We start from the raw sequence: 13,968 nt of genomic DNA, 5'->3' as shown, positions 1-13,968 counted from the left end.
GAAGACACAAAATTCAGCATGTTCAAGCCCAGCTGTTCTAACTCCTGCAGTTATGCAGCAGGACAAATAACTGCACTTTGCAGCTCAGCTGTAATTTTTTGCCGACGATCAATATTTATTGCCTAATCCCATTTTCCATAGCGTGTGTTAGTGGTGTCACCCGCGCGGGGCGAGCGCGACACGGAGGCCACACAAAGCTTCTCTTGTAGGAGCTGCAGTCAGGGAGCCAGCTCTTGTCACAGCCCTACAAAAGGATTTCCTCTCGAGCGGCTCATCTTTAATCATTATAAAAGCACAGAAGTTTAATCCATTTTTGATGTAAGCGCTAATAGCTTTGTGTCCTTGAAGTTCAAAGTGGTCTTCGTGCATGTCGCTAATTAGCCGAGCAAGCAGCCATTCAGCTTCCTCTCATGTTTCTAATTAGATCCTTAACAACAAACAAATGTCGACCTTACAAAGGCTCTGCTACGATTCCCTCCATTAGTTAAACAGTTTGGGAGGGATGCGGTTTGTGCATCCACAGCCCCCCCAGCAGAGGATCCAGGGCTCTGGGCTGGGCTATTTGTCCTTTGGAGAGGCTCTGCCTTCCTGATGGTGTTTTCCAGGGATGCCAGGCAGCCCCGGGATGATGCAGGGAGCAGGTGACCACTCATCAGCCCCCGCCCTGGTCCCAGCTCTGTGCTGCTCCACTGTCCCTCCCTGCAGGCACGGGATGTTCTTCAGCTCAGCTGGACCTCACAACTAAACCCAGAGGCAGATAAATGCTGTCCTGTTAAGTCAATTTCCTAACTGGTTCCTGCCAATTTAACTGGTTTTACAGCTAATTTAAAATATGATGTGATTAATGTTTACATACCTCACAGAATGGTTTGGATGAGACTTTAAAGCCCATCCAGTGCCACCCCCTGCCATGGGCAGGGACACCTTCCACTATCCCAGGATGCTCAAAGCCCTGTCCATCCTGGTCTTGGACACTTCCAGGGATGGAGCAGCCACAGCTTCTCTGCGCACTCTGTTCCAGGGCTCCCCACCCTCCTAGGGAAGAATTTCATCCTAATGCCCAGGCTAAAGGTACTGTCATCTTTTCACTTCACTTCAAATGCCTGGGACTGCTCCTCACACTCTTTTTTGTCGATCTGTGTTTGTAACATGCTGTGCTGGAGTCATTTCAGCAGCACCACGCTTGTCCTTGCCTCTGCTCAGGTTTTTGGGCAAGTTTCTTGCTCCAGCCCTGGCATTTATCCAGGGGGGATGAATGAGGATCTGTCAGCACAGGAACTGCTGCTGCCGGGTTCCTCCCGGAGCCCTCGAGCGCTCGCTGTGTCACAGGCGCCGACCCCAGCGCTGCTCCTGCTGCCTCTGCCTGCACATGAAGCTTTAACACTTATTACCACCCATCCAACTGGCAAATAAGAGCTAAAGCTCAGATGCTGGGGTATCACAGACCCCTCTGTAACCATTTTTCCATTTAAAATGAAGGAAGAGCTGAGCCAGGTGATGCCGGCGCCTTCACCTCACGCCGAGGAGCATGAAAGCTGCTGTTAATTTTACCATGGGCAACCACATCTGCATTAATTGTTTACCACAGCCCGGACAGGTCTTTTATTAATATTAATGAGTAAGAGGGAACAAAAGGCCCCTTTATTTTTAGCCTACTCTAATTGCGTAGTAATTACTCATCTACAAAACAAATGAGCCGAACTCCATTGCCATAGCAACAGCAACTCCGGCCTCCCACTGTACCACATTAACTGGCTATCACTCCTGTAATTTGAAATTGAAGCCTTTTGTACAATAACAGACAATACAGGAGGAAAATTAAACCAAAAACGGGTCTTTGTTTTGCTGCATAATTCAAGTCATAGTAGCAGGAGTGCCTTGCCTGGGGGGCACCTTTCCACTGCTGATCCCACGGGCTGGGGGGATGCTCAGGAGCATGGAGGGAGGGTTATCCAGGTAACAGAAGAAGCACCCAGCCTGCAAACCCCTGGTCCTGTGCAGCCATCCCCTCCTGTGGGAGGCTCTGCACCAGGCAAGCTGCTGCCCAGCACATGGTGCCTGGGGGAGAGCTGGTGGCACCAGCCACGCTGTCGGCAGCTGACACCCCAGTCAGGGTCAGGGCACAGAGTTCTGGGCTCTTTTAACCATCAGGAAATGCTCACAAAGGTCCCAGCTGCGTGAGTTTATTACTTTTAAACAGCTCAGGTTTATATACCTGCAGATCCATTTTGCACTCTCTGGCAACTCCTAACCCACCGTGCTTCTCGAGCTCTCGCAGAGCCAGATGCACACCAACATCTGCTGCAAGGAAAAACTACTCTGCTCCTCTGGCAGCCTTCTATTTCAGAGAGAAGAGAGCGAGAAAAAACATCACTGTAATTATGTATTTACTTTTAAAGCATTTGGGGAGAGAATCAGCATGAAAATACTGACAGTAGTGTGTCAGTCCAATGTGTGCTGCCTCACAGTTAGCAGTTGTTCCACTAATGGGTAACAGCCTGCAACTGCTGCTGGAGAGGCAAGTCACCCTCAGCTCTGGCAGTATTTTACCTGCTTAGGGATTAAAATGCATGAGACACCGTCCTGTGGTGGAAGATCTGGACAGCACGTGCTGAAACCCCACTTCAAGCTCTGCAACAACTTGTCTGCATCTTGCAGGGAACAAAGTCTAATTACAATTGCCAACAGCTCTGTCCCCCAGCTTCCGCTGGGAGAAAGGGAATAAAACATGAATAATTGGCTGTGGCAGGGCTTTGGAGGGTACCAGAGTTGTTCCAACCCCCTGCCATGTGCAGGAACACCTTCCATGGTCCCAGGCTGCTCCAAGCTCCTGGACACTTCCAGGGGTGGGGCAGCCACAGCTTCTCTGGACAACCCCACCCTCACAGAGAGGAATTTCTCCCTAAATAAAACAGCATGGTGAGCATTCTGAGGAGCATTTTCCCGTGGAAAATAATTCTCCTGATGGAAAAGACTATTAAAAGTTACCAGCTAAATTCGCTACAGATTAACTTCAACTGCACTTCAGAGGTGGCCACTAATTGCACTGGAGATGATTTATCAAGTGCACAAGATTTTCTATTACAAAATTATTGATTAAAGCTGATGTATTTTAACCTCAATAGACTTCAGCCCAGTGCCCTGTCAAACACTGGCTACTGTGGCCAAGGTCGAGCAGCAGCAGCAGCAAATTGTTTCATATCTACTGAATTTTCTCCCTGGCACTGCAGGAAGAAGCTCAGTCTCTCACAGATCAAAAAAGATCCAAAAGTGGCATCCTACAGTAAAACAAGAACACAGGGTTTTTCTGCCTGGAGCCTGCTCTGAAAAGGACCTGTGGGATTCCCATCCTGGAGCAGCACAGCACTTCTGAGCCAAACAGAAAAGATGCCTCTTTCATCATTATTATTATTTTAATTTGGGGTAGTAGACAGACAAGTAACTGTAGGGCTCCCAGCATGTCAGTAAGAAGGCCAAAACCACCCATGGGAATGTGGAGTGGCTCCTCCAGAGCGCATTCACCACCTGGGGCTGCTGCCTGCCGAGCCTGGCTGATGGAATTCCTGTTTAAAGCAGGATGATTTCCCTTGCTCCCACCCCTCCCCGAAGCCCCCCCAGTGTGGGGTCCCTGCCTGGCCACCCGCCGTGCTCCCCAGCACGGGCTGCCTCTGCCAGGGAGATAAGCAAAGGATGAAATCCAATGCAGCCATTAATTTCCCAATGCATCACCCTCCAGGCTCTGGCACATAATTACTGGCGTTCCAGTGGAGTGAGAAATTCCAGCCCTTGCTGCTCCCAAGTGGTCCACTTGTTAGGTTCTGGCTTTTGAGATTACATAGCCTGGATTAAACTTTATGTACTTTTATAGAGGAAAATAAAAAAGGGAGAGCAATTCCACCAGAGCCACCGTGCCACAAGGGAGTCCTCCCAGCGGGACGTAGAAATCCCAGATTGGTTCATGGCTGGATCTTTGAAATGCTCCTCCTGCCATCTCCATGAGCCCATGGCAGCTCCTCTCCCCCTGCACACACACAGCCCAACCACAGTCCCCCTTTTTATGGCCATTAATTTGCTAAACTATGAGTAGATTAGATTTTGGAGCACCTTCCTTAGGTGTCAGACAAGGTTTCCTCGACCCCGTGCAATTTATCGCTCTGCTGAGTTTCAGGCACACTCCTCACTACATCACACTGAACGGTGGGCTCCCTGCTTCCCTGGAAAACTGAGATCCAAAGGGAACCTTATCCCTGCCTTGGCACACGAGTGCTCATCTCCCTGGCAGCACCAGGGGCAGCTCAGCTCACCTTGCACTGTGTCAGCCCAGTGCTTGTTTGCTAGATTTACTCAGTGTTCTATTAGAGGTAAGGAGCAGATACAAATCCTTAATGACACTGGAAAGCCCATTCTGGGTATTTTATTTCCTCTGAAAGCCCTTGCTGCCTGAAGTGCATTAATGAGTGCGTGGCCCTGCCCAGCAGAGCAGGGGGATGCTCCCACCCAGCACAGCTGGCTTTGGGGATGGCCAGGGCGTGGGGAGGAGTGACCACCCCAGAGAGGAGCTTTTCTGCTCCCATCAGGGTGTTTTCTGACAAGCAGCAAACTAAACAACAAATAAACCAAAGCCTAATTCGGGATCTCAATTACCATCTGTTGGATTTACTGACTGCAGTGCCGTCTCTGCATTTTCCAAGTTTAGCACAGAAACCCAGGCAGGAGAAGCAAAGCCACTGCTGGCTCGTGGCACAGAGGATGAACTTGCCTCGAACTCCTCATGCTGATATTTATGAAATGTTAAATCTTCATTTCAAAATGTTCCCTTAAGCTGGGTGACATGGCAATGAGTACGACCCATCACTAGCTCGGAGTCTCTGTTGCATAATAAGATTTAAGGTTTATGACCTACAAACAATCGCTCGGTGGCTCAGGACAGGCTGCGGGGAGCCGCCTCACCCACGGCATTATTGGATTCCCAAATGGAGTGATTTGCGTGTGGCACATCTGCTCTACGACCGCCAACGGATGAGTCTATGGGCTAATATGGACGAGTAACAGGCTGATGGAGAAACCATGATTGTAAAATGATTTGAAAAATATCTCAGGTTCTTTTGGATACAAAACAAAAAGAAGAGGATACAGTTAGAGTCAGTGTTTCAGTTCCTAGGGGGGTTAATTTGAATTAAAAAAGGTCAGTTTTACTATCAGCATAAGAGCATGTGCGGGTTCTTGTACGGAGGGTGTAGGTTGCCTACAGCCGGCTTCAATTTAAACTTCCAGATAATGGGATTTAACGAATAGGGCTCTGTGGATCCAAGCCATCAGCAGCTCTCTGCTGTGTTATCCCTACGCTTTCAATCAGACCAAGGCTCTGCTTTTATCTGCCACGCTCGTTCGCGTTGATGGTGCCTGTAATATCAACTTGACAATGCATGTTCTACAACTACATCTACTGCTACCAGTACGACTACTACAGTGCATGCATTTAGTTCAGTCCCACAGATACATACACTCTAAGAACAGGCAAGGGGAGATGTGAAATGTTTTACGGGACGACAGGTGTTTTGTTTTTTAAGTAAGGGAAATTAATAAAAAACATCAAAAGAAAGAAAGTGTACAAAAAAATAGAGACATTTCTCAAGAGTTGATATGAGTCGTTTCTTGAACCGTTTCGTCCGAACAAGCAAAAAACATGCAACCAGCTGCTACTAACAAGAAGCTGGACACTGAGAGAGGATTAATAGGTGTGGACAAACCTTCCCGCTGAGAGCGCTCAGAAGAGTGTTTGAGAGGAGGTGTGCACGTCCGAGTGTAAGAGAGGCCGGAAAGTTTGCCTCAGAGACACCCTCTCTCACAGCAGCCCCAACCAAGCAAGAGAGAAAACAACAAAACATAACTGCTCACACTCACCATCAAGGTCAGTAGCTCACGTTACGAGATTTGTTATAGCTGGCAAGTATAAAGTCCAGTAAGGGGTTGTTGGGGCGCAGGGCTCAAAGGCAGCACTGGCAAGCCGGGACTGGGGCCCAAAATCCAGATGTGCCAGGGGTTGGGGTGGGGAGCAGCCCCCGGCGCCGTGGCACTGCGCTGTCCCGCTGCACAGCCTGCCCGAGGGAGCTGGGACAGGGCTGGATTAGTGTGGCCTTACGGGTTTTGTCTCCAGTCCTCAGGGAGGAACAGTTGGTAGCAACAGGTTGGGAACTGGAAAAATCTCAGGCTTGTCAATGAACCAAAGAGGAAGGAACGAAAACCCTCTCCTGCCAAATTTTCCTCGTCTCGCTCTCCTGCCAGATGAACCCCTCCCATGTCAAATGCAAGAGGAAAATGTGCCCCCCCATGACTGTATTTCAAAAAAAGCATTTACACGACAAAAATGTTTTACACGTAAAATATGTCAGGTGGATTCAAAAGAAACGTGACACTGATAGTGAAGTTGTCTAGGAGGAGTTTGCAGCATTCAGACTTTTAACTTTGCTCGTTTTCCGTGGCTCAGGTCCCAATTCATTAAAAAAATACAAGAATGGGTGAGGTTGTCAAAACCAGTGGAGGGATTGGGCAGCACAGCCCCACCCGGAGCGAATGGATGTGGCCAGACCTGTGTCTGCTGGAAGGACCTCAGCTGTCACCTCATCACTGGGACGTCGACTGGGGAGGTGATTTGTGCCGAGCAGCACGGCCGCGCTCGCCCTGCCGGCACGCGAGCAGCCACGCGGGACGTGAATTTATGGTGGCACTGAGCATGGGCACAGGGACACGTCCCTTTCTGCTGGCTGCAGGACAGACCTGCCGTGACACAGAAGAACCTGTTTATCTAGCAAGGTCAGCTGGTGACACGCTGCCAGGGAAAAAGAAGGGGTGAGGGCAGGGAGGAGGCCCCGAGCAGGCTCCCTGCTGACTCAGCAAACATGCAGGTGTCCCAAGAGGAGGAATGTCACCCCAGGGACAAGCCAAGGTGGTCAGTGCCCAGGGGCTTGGAGTGAGAGGGTGCAGCTTCCTGGGGAGACCAAGACACACACCTGAAGGTGGATGCTCTCTGTGGGTGCTCTGTCTCTGTGCTGGCACTGATGCCAGGAAGGTGGGGAAGAGCTGGCAGGATGGGGCCGGAGAGCTGCTGAAGAGGCAGCAGTGATGGGGACATTGATGACATGGATTGTCATCAATGCTTTCCAGGAACCTCCTGGACAATGCTTGCCCTGTGCTCTGCTCCAGCAGCCCTGGGCAGAGCTGTCCCAGTGAGCTGGGGGTGGTGGGACACGCCTGCCCGGGTGTTTTTCCCAGCTCTTTCCCATTTCCTGGCAGAAAGGGGCCAGTTAGGGCCAGCCGTGCTGTGCTCTGTGCTTTGGACCAGGCACGCGTGAAGGAGGGCTGTGCGAATTTGTGAAGGGAAAACAAAAACCCAAGTGAACAGGAAAGAAGGAGAAAACCCCAGCCATTTTTCTTGTAATGAATCGGGCCCGTACACTGCAGCGCAAGATCGATCGGACTCCACTGCTCCTGGATACAATTCACTACCATTGCTGATGGAGTGGCAAACCCAGGATGTCCCTTCCAAAACCAGCTCTGGATGGAGATGACTCTACAGAAACCCCCCTTTCCCAGACCACGGCTTGGTGCAGATGTGAGCGGGGCCAGTGACAAACCCACCTTCCTCCTTGAGACCTCAGGGCAGGGGTGGGACAGGGGCTCTTTGGGTTCAGTTTTGGGGTTTTTGCCAGTTTTGTGCATGCAGGCAATTTTGAGGCTTGAAAAGACATTTCCAAACACCATACTGCTCTTTAAACTTGCCAGAAAGGGTGTTGTTAATTTAGGGTTAGATTTAGTTTTGTATTGCAAGTTCAAATCAAAAAACAAAAAAACTGAAAAAACAAATCAGAAAACCCAACAAAAGAGAAACCAAAAAACACTCAAATTAAAGACAAATGATTTTCAGGCACAGAATTGATCAATGCTCAGTTCAGTTGTAATGGGCACCAAAAGCACTCCGATTAAAAAAAATCATAATAATAATCAGGGAAGCAACGTTAATCCAGCCAAACCCTCTGTGCCTTGCTAAGGGGCAACTCACCAGGTCTGTTTGCACGTAAAACAAAACCTGAAGGGCAAAACATGAGGAAGAGGCAGAAACAATGAGGTCTGTTTTCCTGGAAGCATATGCAAAAGCAATCTTGGGATTTGTTTGGCTTTGGGGTTTTTTTTTTTCCCCTCTTTGGGTTTGTTTTTCCCCCTCCGTGCCAGGGCAGTAGGAGAAGCTGGGAGTCGGGGGATCCCCACAACCAGGCTGGCAAGTCACCCCTTAGGCGCTCTCTACATGCCACAGGATGGAACTGGTACAGAGAGTCCTTTGTAGCCTGCAAGCAGTGCCAGTTTGCATGGAACGGAGTTCTCCTGGTGTCTTTCTCTGGCCTCACGGCCCCAGGCTCTCGCTGAGCCACACCGGGGCCTGCGCCCACCTCCTGCTCCCTCACGCGGTCGGGGCTTTTCGGCAGAGCCTCCTGAAGCCCGGCCCTGCCCGAAAAGCACCGAGAGCCCCCAGCTCGGCCCTGAGTGAGCTGGGAGGTGCTGCCAGCCCCGTGTCCCCTGAGGACAGGCTGGGCCAGGGGGCACAGGGCTGGCAGCGGCTCCGTCCCGGCAGCGGCTCCGTCCCGGCCTGCTGTGGGAGCCCACGGCTCGTGAGGGCTGCTCTGAGCTCTGCCACCCGAGCAAAGTGCTGATTCACGTCTTCAGCAGAATTTAAACCTAACCTAAGGCGGTAACGGCAATTGGCAGCGATTTATTTCTGTATTTCCCTTAAGGGGAAAAGAAAAAGTACAAGGTTTTCAGAAGGACAGAAGAAAAGCTTGGTGGTTCCTCATGGAAGCAGCGGGGTTGGAGCAGGCAGGGATGGTGAACTGCCAGCCGTGTGCTGGTGCCAATGGCACGGGTGATGCCAGCCCAAGGGACACGGCCCCTCGCCATGGGGATGCCCCGTGCTGGCCATGGTGGAGGAGGTGACAGCAGCTCCGGGCACGGCGGGAGCACCCAGAGCTGCTGCCACCACCTCAACCCAACCCCAGCTTCCTGTGAGAAACCAAAACTTTTTTTCCGAAAACACAAATTGATCTTTTTTCAGGGTGTCTTTTAGAGCCTTGAATTTAAACCAAACAAATAAAGAAACCAACGCAATAAAGGAATAAAGGAAGAAACAAATTGGAATATCTACCCTGGTTTTGGCAGTTCTCATGCCAATCTCCTGCAGATGCTCCAGCCCCTGTGGCCTCTGCTTGTAGTTTGGGTTTGGGTTGGGATTGATTACTGATTTTTTCTCTAATTTTTTTTTTGTTGTTTTGATTGATTGTTTTCAGGTCCCCAGGATAAGTGTGAGGAAAATCAGAGAAATGATGGAGAGCTGCAGCCACACAGAATACCGACAGAGCTTTTACCTGACCCTGCACTCTGAGGGTTTGCTCTTCCACGGGCCCCCCTACCTGATCCTCTTGCTGCCGCCACGGCTGCCGCTGCTACTGGTCCGTAAGCCGCTGCTGGAAAACCTGGCCGTGGAGAAAAGGACAAGGTAAAGACAGAGGCCAGCGGGTACCGCAAGTCCCTGCGGGCCACAGGCACCCGGAGCTCGCCAGCCCGGCTCTGCGTGCCCCTGGGAACAGCCCAGCCCTGGCCAGGTGCCCGCGGGTGGCACAAATCCCCTTGGCACAGGAGGGCCGGGCTCCTGGCCATGGCACGCCGTGCAGCCAAGGAGGACAGGCTGGAGGCAGAGCCCGCAGCTCTCGGCTCGTGTCTCCCGCAGGAACGGGGTCAGCCCGCTCTGCAAACAGCCAGGGAATTCTCTTCTGGGCTTATTTGCAAGTGATAATAACGTGCTGGGCTACAGAGAAAGCAGTAATGGAAAATATGAGGAGGTCCTCATGTCAGATTTGCTGGGATCAAGCAGAAAAAACTCAATGGAATGTGAGGAAGACAGAAGAAAAGAAAGAAAGAAAGGGGAAGGAAGGAAAGGAAGGAAAGGAAGGAAAGGAAGGAAGGAAGGAAGGAAGGAAGGAAGGAAGGAAGGAAGGAAGGAAGGAAGGAAGGAAGGAAGGAAGGAAGGAAGGAAGGAAGGAAGGAAGGAAGGAAGGAAGGAAGGAAGGAAGGAAGGAAGGAAGGAAGGAAGGAAGGAAGGAAGGAAGGAAGGAAGGAAGGAAGGAAGGAAGGAAGGAAGGAAGGAAGGAAGGAAGGAAGGAAGGAAGGAAGGAAGGAAGGAAGGAAGGAAGGAAGGAAGGAAGGAAGGAAGGAAGGGAAAGAAAGAGGAAAAAGCTCTTGAAAGCAAACCAGCCGCAGACCAAGGAGCTCTATGACATCCCCCTGCTCCAGGGAACCCAGCCCTCACAGAGGAATGGAATGCTACCAGCAAGATTGCTGATTTACTTAATTACCATTCAAAAGACCTGCCAGAGATTCTGACTTTCAATACATGTATTTTAAGAGGGCAATGGCAAAGTCCAGGCAATCACAAGAACCCCAAGGTCAATGACTCCAGGGAGGTTCCTGGTCCCTGGGAGCTCCAACTGCTCCTGCCACCCAACAGGACAAGCCTGGGGTGGCCACCACAATGGAACCTGGTCCTTTGTGGGCACCAGGACCATGATCACAGCTGCTTTGCAAGGCTGAGGAACCACAGGAGAACAACTGAGGCACTGAGAAAGAGAAGAGAGAGCCCGAGAGCGAGAGAGAGAGCCCAGCACACTACAGCCCACCACCTTCAGCACTATGGCTCAGCTACAGCTCAGCTACCAGGGCAAGGAGCAGACAACTAGGCTAGAGTAACTTGAAGCTACTTAAAACAGCAATCAAAAAAAGACATACTTGCATTTAAATACGGTAATAGGGCTGTTGGGGGGAAAAGAACATAGCACAGGTAAATGTAGGCAGAGGATCCCAGGGTGGGGCTCCTGGTCCTCTGGTGAACCTTCTGCTGGTAACTGCTACAGCCTCCGTGGAGTGGGATGTGGGGGAAGCACATCCAGACTGGGGGATGCTATAACCAGTGTGGAACCTGAGTGTTAAACTCCCTCTCACTGCATGGAGCCATCAGCCCTGGGTGGGTCCCCTGACACATGATTAGGGCTGGAGGGAGAAGACTTTGGTGGTAAGAGTAAAACCAACCTCCAAAGAGCAAGGAAAGCATCTGCAGGACAAGGGCTTGAGGCTCTGGGGTTTCATTTTCATGCAGAGCCATGTCTGGGCCAAGCTCTGGGCCCTCCCACCGTGGCTCAGGCAGGAGCAGAGCTGGCACTGTCCCCTGTCCCTCCCTGCCCACCACGGCGCACGGTCCAAGAGCAGTGTCCTCAGCGTTCCCATGGCACCTCCACGACCAGCTGGCCACCCACAGATCTCTCATTTGGAGGCTCCAGGGGCTCCCTAAACCATCCATACGGGACTGGAGGAGCTGTGGATTTTCCATGGAGTAAAATGCCTCTGCCAAAACCAATCAAATACCCTTCAAATCACCAAGCATCCCCTGAGAACAGCACAAAAAACAGGGCTGGAAAGTTTGTTTCTCTTGTTCAGCTGCCAGGGACACTCAGGATCTATTTGAAATGCAGGACAAAAAGTTTTGCCGTGCAAAAGAAGAGTGAAATAACAAGGGTGGAGAAGGCGCTCCACGCAAAGAGCCCGAACAAAGGCTCCCTTATTGCATTCCACTGGACAGATGTGTGAAAAATTAATCCCTCCGCCCCTGAAGAAAGCTTTTATCCCAGTCCTGAGATAAAAGCAGCCCTGGGACACGGCACTCAAGCAGCTCACTCACAGCGTGATCGCCGCTCGCGCTCCGGGCGGGAACGCCGCCGGAGATGGAAACTGGCATTGACTGTCAGCACTGGCAAAACCCTCCTTGCTGATACACCCACGGGATGGCTCCAGCACTGGAGGATCCCCCAGCCACCCCAGCCCATGAGAGCAATCGATCCCCTGCTAAAACGCCCTTCGCCAGGCACCACGGCCAGGGCTGGCTCACGGAGCAGCCTCCGTGTCAGCACTGCTGAGCCACTGATGCTGTGACCTGCCACCACTGTGCCACCTCCCCGTGGCACCTCTGTGCCTCTCTGCTCCCGACCCCCCCAGCAGAGATGGGCAGCTGACACCATCCTGCTCTGCCTGGCAGGGATCCCAGCACGGGGCACTGGGAATGCCTCCCAGAGCTGGAGCAGGGGGCAAGGAGAACTTGTGGGCAGCACAGTGTGAGAACGTGCCCAGTGCCACTGTTTGCCCTCAGCGATGCCTGGGAAGTGCAGGCATCTCCAGGAGACAGCAATGGCATCGGGGACTGCTGCTGTGGAGCAGAGAGGGCTGTGGGGTGTCAGCAGGCCCAGCTGCCAGCCAGCCCCCCAGTTCATTCAGAAGCAGCTCGGAGCTAACTGGGTGCCAGGAATGGGTGCCAGGACAGGAGTGTCCTGAAGCCAAGGGCAGCACTGATGGCAGCACCAGCCCCACTCCCTCTGAGCCTTCTGAAGTCACCTGGAAAATCAAAAGGGTGGAGGGAGAGCTCAGTTCATTCCTGGTGTTTGTTTAAAGCCCTGATTCCTGCTCAAATGACCCCCGTGCTTTGTGTGCCCACTGCTCCCAGCTGCCCAGAGGAAACAAAGCCCAGAGCCATTGCAAAGGCCAGCAGTGCCCACTTTAAGCACTGTAATTAGAAGGTATTTTACAATAAACGCTTTGCACTGGGCTCACACACTGTCCAGGAAAGCCCTGAGGATTCACAGCAATTTCATGCTCTCTCATTGCTCAGAATGAGCCAAAACCAGCGTTCCAAGTGCAATTTTTCACAGATAAATTTTGCTGCTTCCTGCATCAATAGTTTCACTTTAAACAGTGAAGCAGTGAGGGAAGATGGACAGATCTGGGTTAAATTCTTTGCCCTGAGGTCCCAGATTCACTCCACGGCTGTTGTCTCTCCTAGGCACAGGTGAGTTTGGGAGAAGGGGAACCACAGGATGGGACAGCCCTGGAGCAGCAGCTGGGGCTGGAGCACACATCCCCACTGCCTTGCTCTGGGCATTGCAGTGGGAGCCCAGGATTCAGCACATTTCCAGGGGCTTTGTGAATAAATCTGGCAAGGATGATGCTGCCTGAGCAGGGCCAGTCTTCACACAGGCTTTAGGGGCTCACCAGATCTCTGCCCTGCTCCATCTCCTGCTCTGGTGGGACCCTTCCTTCTTAAATCACCCAGTTCTGCCCTCCAGCCTGGCCTTGGCTACAAGGGAAAAACCCAAGAACCATTTGCACCCCTTCCTGCTACCAGGGCAGCTCTGGCTCTAGGAGAAACCACTGACTCCTTCAGCCCTGCTCTGATCAGCCTTTGAAGACCCCAAATATTTTGCATTCTCAAAGCACACACAGCCCTATCCTTGACAACCAGTCAGACAACAGGAATCAACCCAAAAAAAGGCACAAAGATCACAAAGTTAGTCCTTACATCAAAAAATATCATGCAAAGAATTTCCTCTACATGGCCAAAGCACTTGGGCACCTGAGGATGCATGTCCAGACTTCAGCAACGAGCACAGGGATTTAAACAAGAAAATGGGAGCTGAGATGCCCAAATCTGACTTCAGAAAATAGCCAAACTCATGGAACAGGCACAGAGAATTAAATAAAAGCCACCATGAAACTGCCCCTAGGAAGCAACCCCCTGCTCTGTGCCCATGGGGTGTTTGGAGGGTTCACACACAAGCAGCAGACTGGTCTGTGAAGTCTTTTGGGGGTCCCTGTGCTGAGGGCACCGAGCTCAGAGGTTCCTTCACCCCCCAGCACTTCATTCCTTACACCCCTGGTGCTCCCCAGTGGCTGAGCTGAACCCCAGCCCTCCAGGAGGGTCACTTGATCTCCCAAAAAAGAAGTGCAAAGGCTGGAGTATGAATTCATGTGCAGGCTGAGTGGGGAGAGGAGCCGGGGGCTGATCCCCCCGTTTCAGGCAGAGTTCCCAGGGGCTGATCCCCC

General features: G+C 51.7%; 1 protein-coding gene across 10 annotated transcripts in view; it reads right to left on the bottom strand.

The window, feature by feature from the left end:
• MSI2 (musashi RNA binding protein 2) overlaps positions 1-13,968 on the bottom strand; it is a 203,923-nt gene that overhangs the window by 16,674 nt on the left and 173,281 nt on the right. For 3 of the 10 annotated variants that reach the window (XR_010349416.1, XR_010349414.1, XM_064394863.1), the window contains exons 11-12: positions 9,414-9,521; positions 5,751-5,842 (exon numbers count right to left, since the gene is read on the bottom strand). Coding sequence is in view for 6 of the 10 variants with exons in the window: in XM_064394863.1 (XP_064250933.1) it covers positions 5,751-5,842; positions 9,414-9,521 (200 nt within the window). In the remaining 4 variants the exon portion in view is untranslated. The remainder of the gene's footprint in view (positions 1-5,750; positions 5,843-9,413; positions 9,522-13,968) is intronic. The other 7 variants (XM_064394861.1, XM_064394860.1, XM_064394866.1 and 4 more) reach the window with 3 other exon arrangements.

Source organism: Passer domesticus, chromosome 19, assembly GCF_036417665.1.
Source record: "Passer domesticus isolate bPasDom1 chromosome 19, bPasDom1.hap1, whole genome shotgun sequence".
Lineage (NCBI taxonomy): Eukaryota > Metazoa > Chordata > Aves > Passeriformes > Passeridae > Passer > Passer domesticus.
Note: the sequence above shows the minus strand (reverse complement) of the source record. Positions and strands in the feature narration are given on the sequence as shown.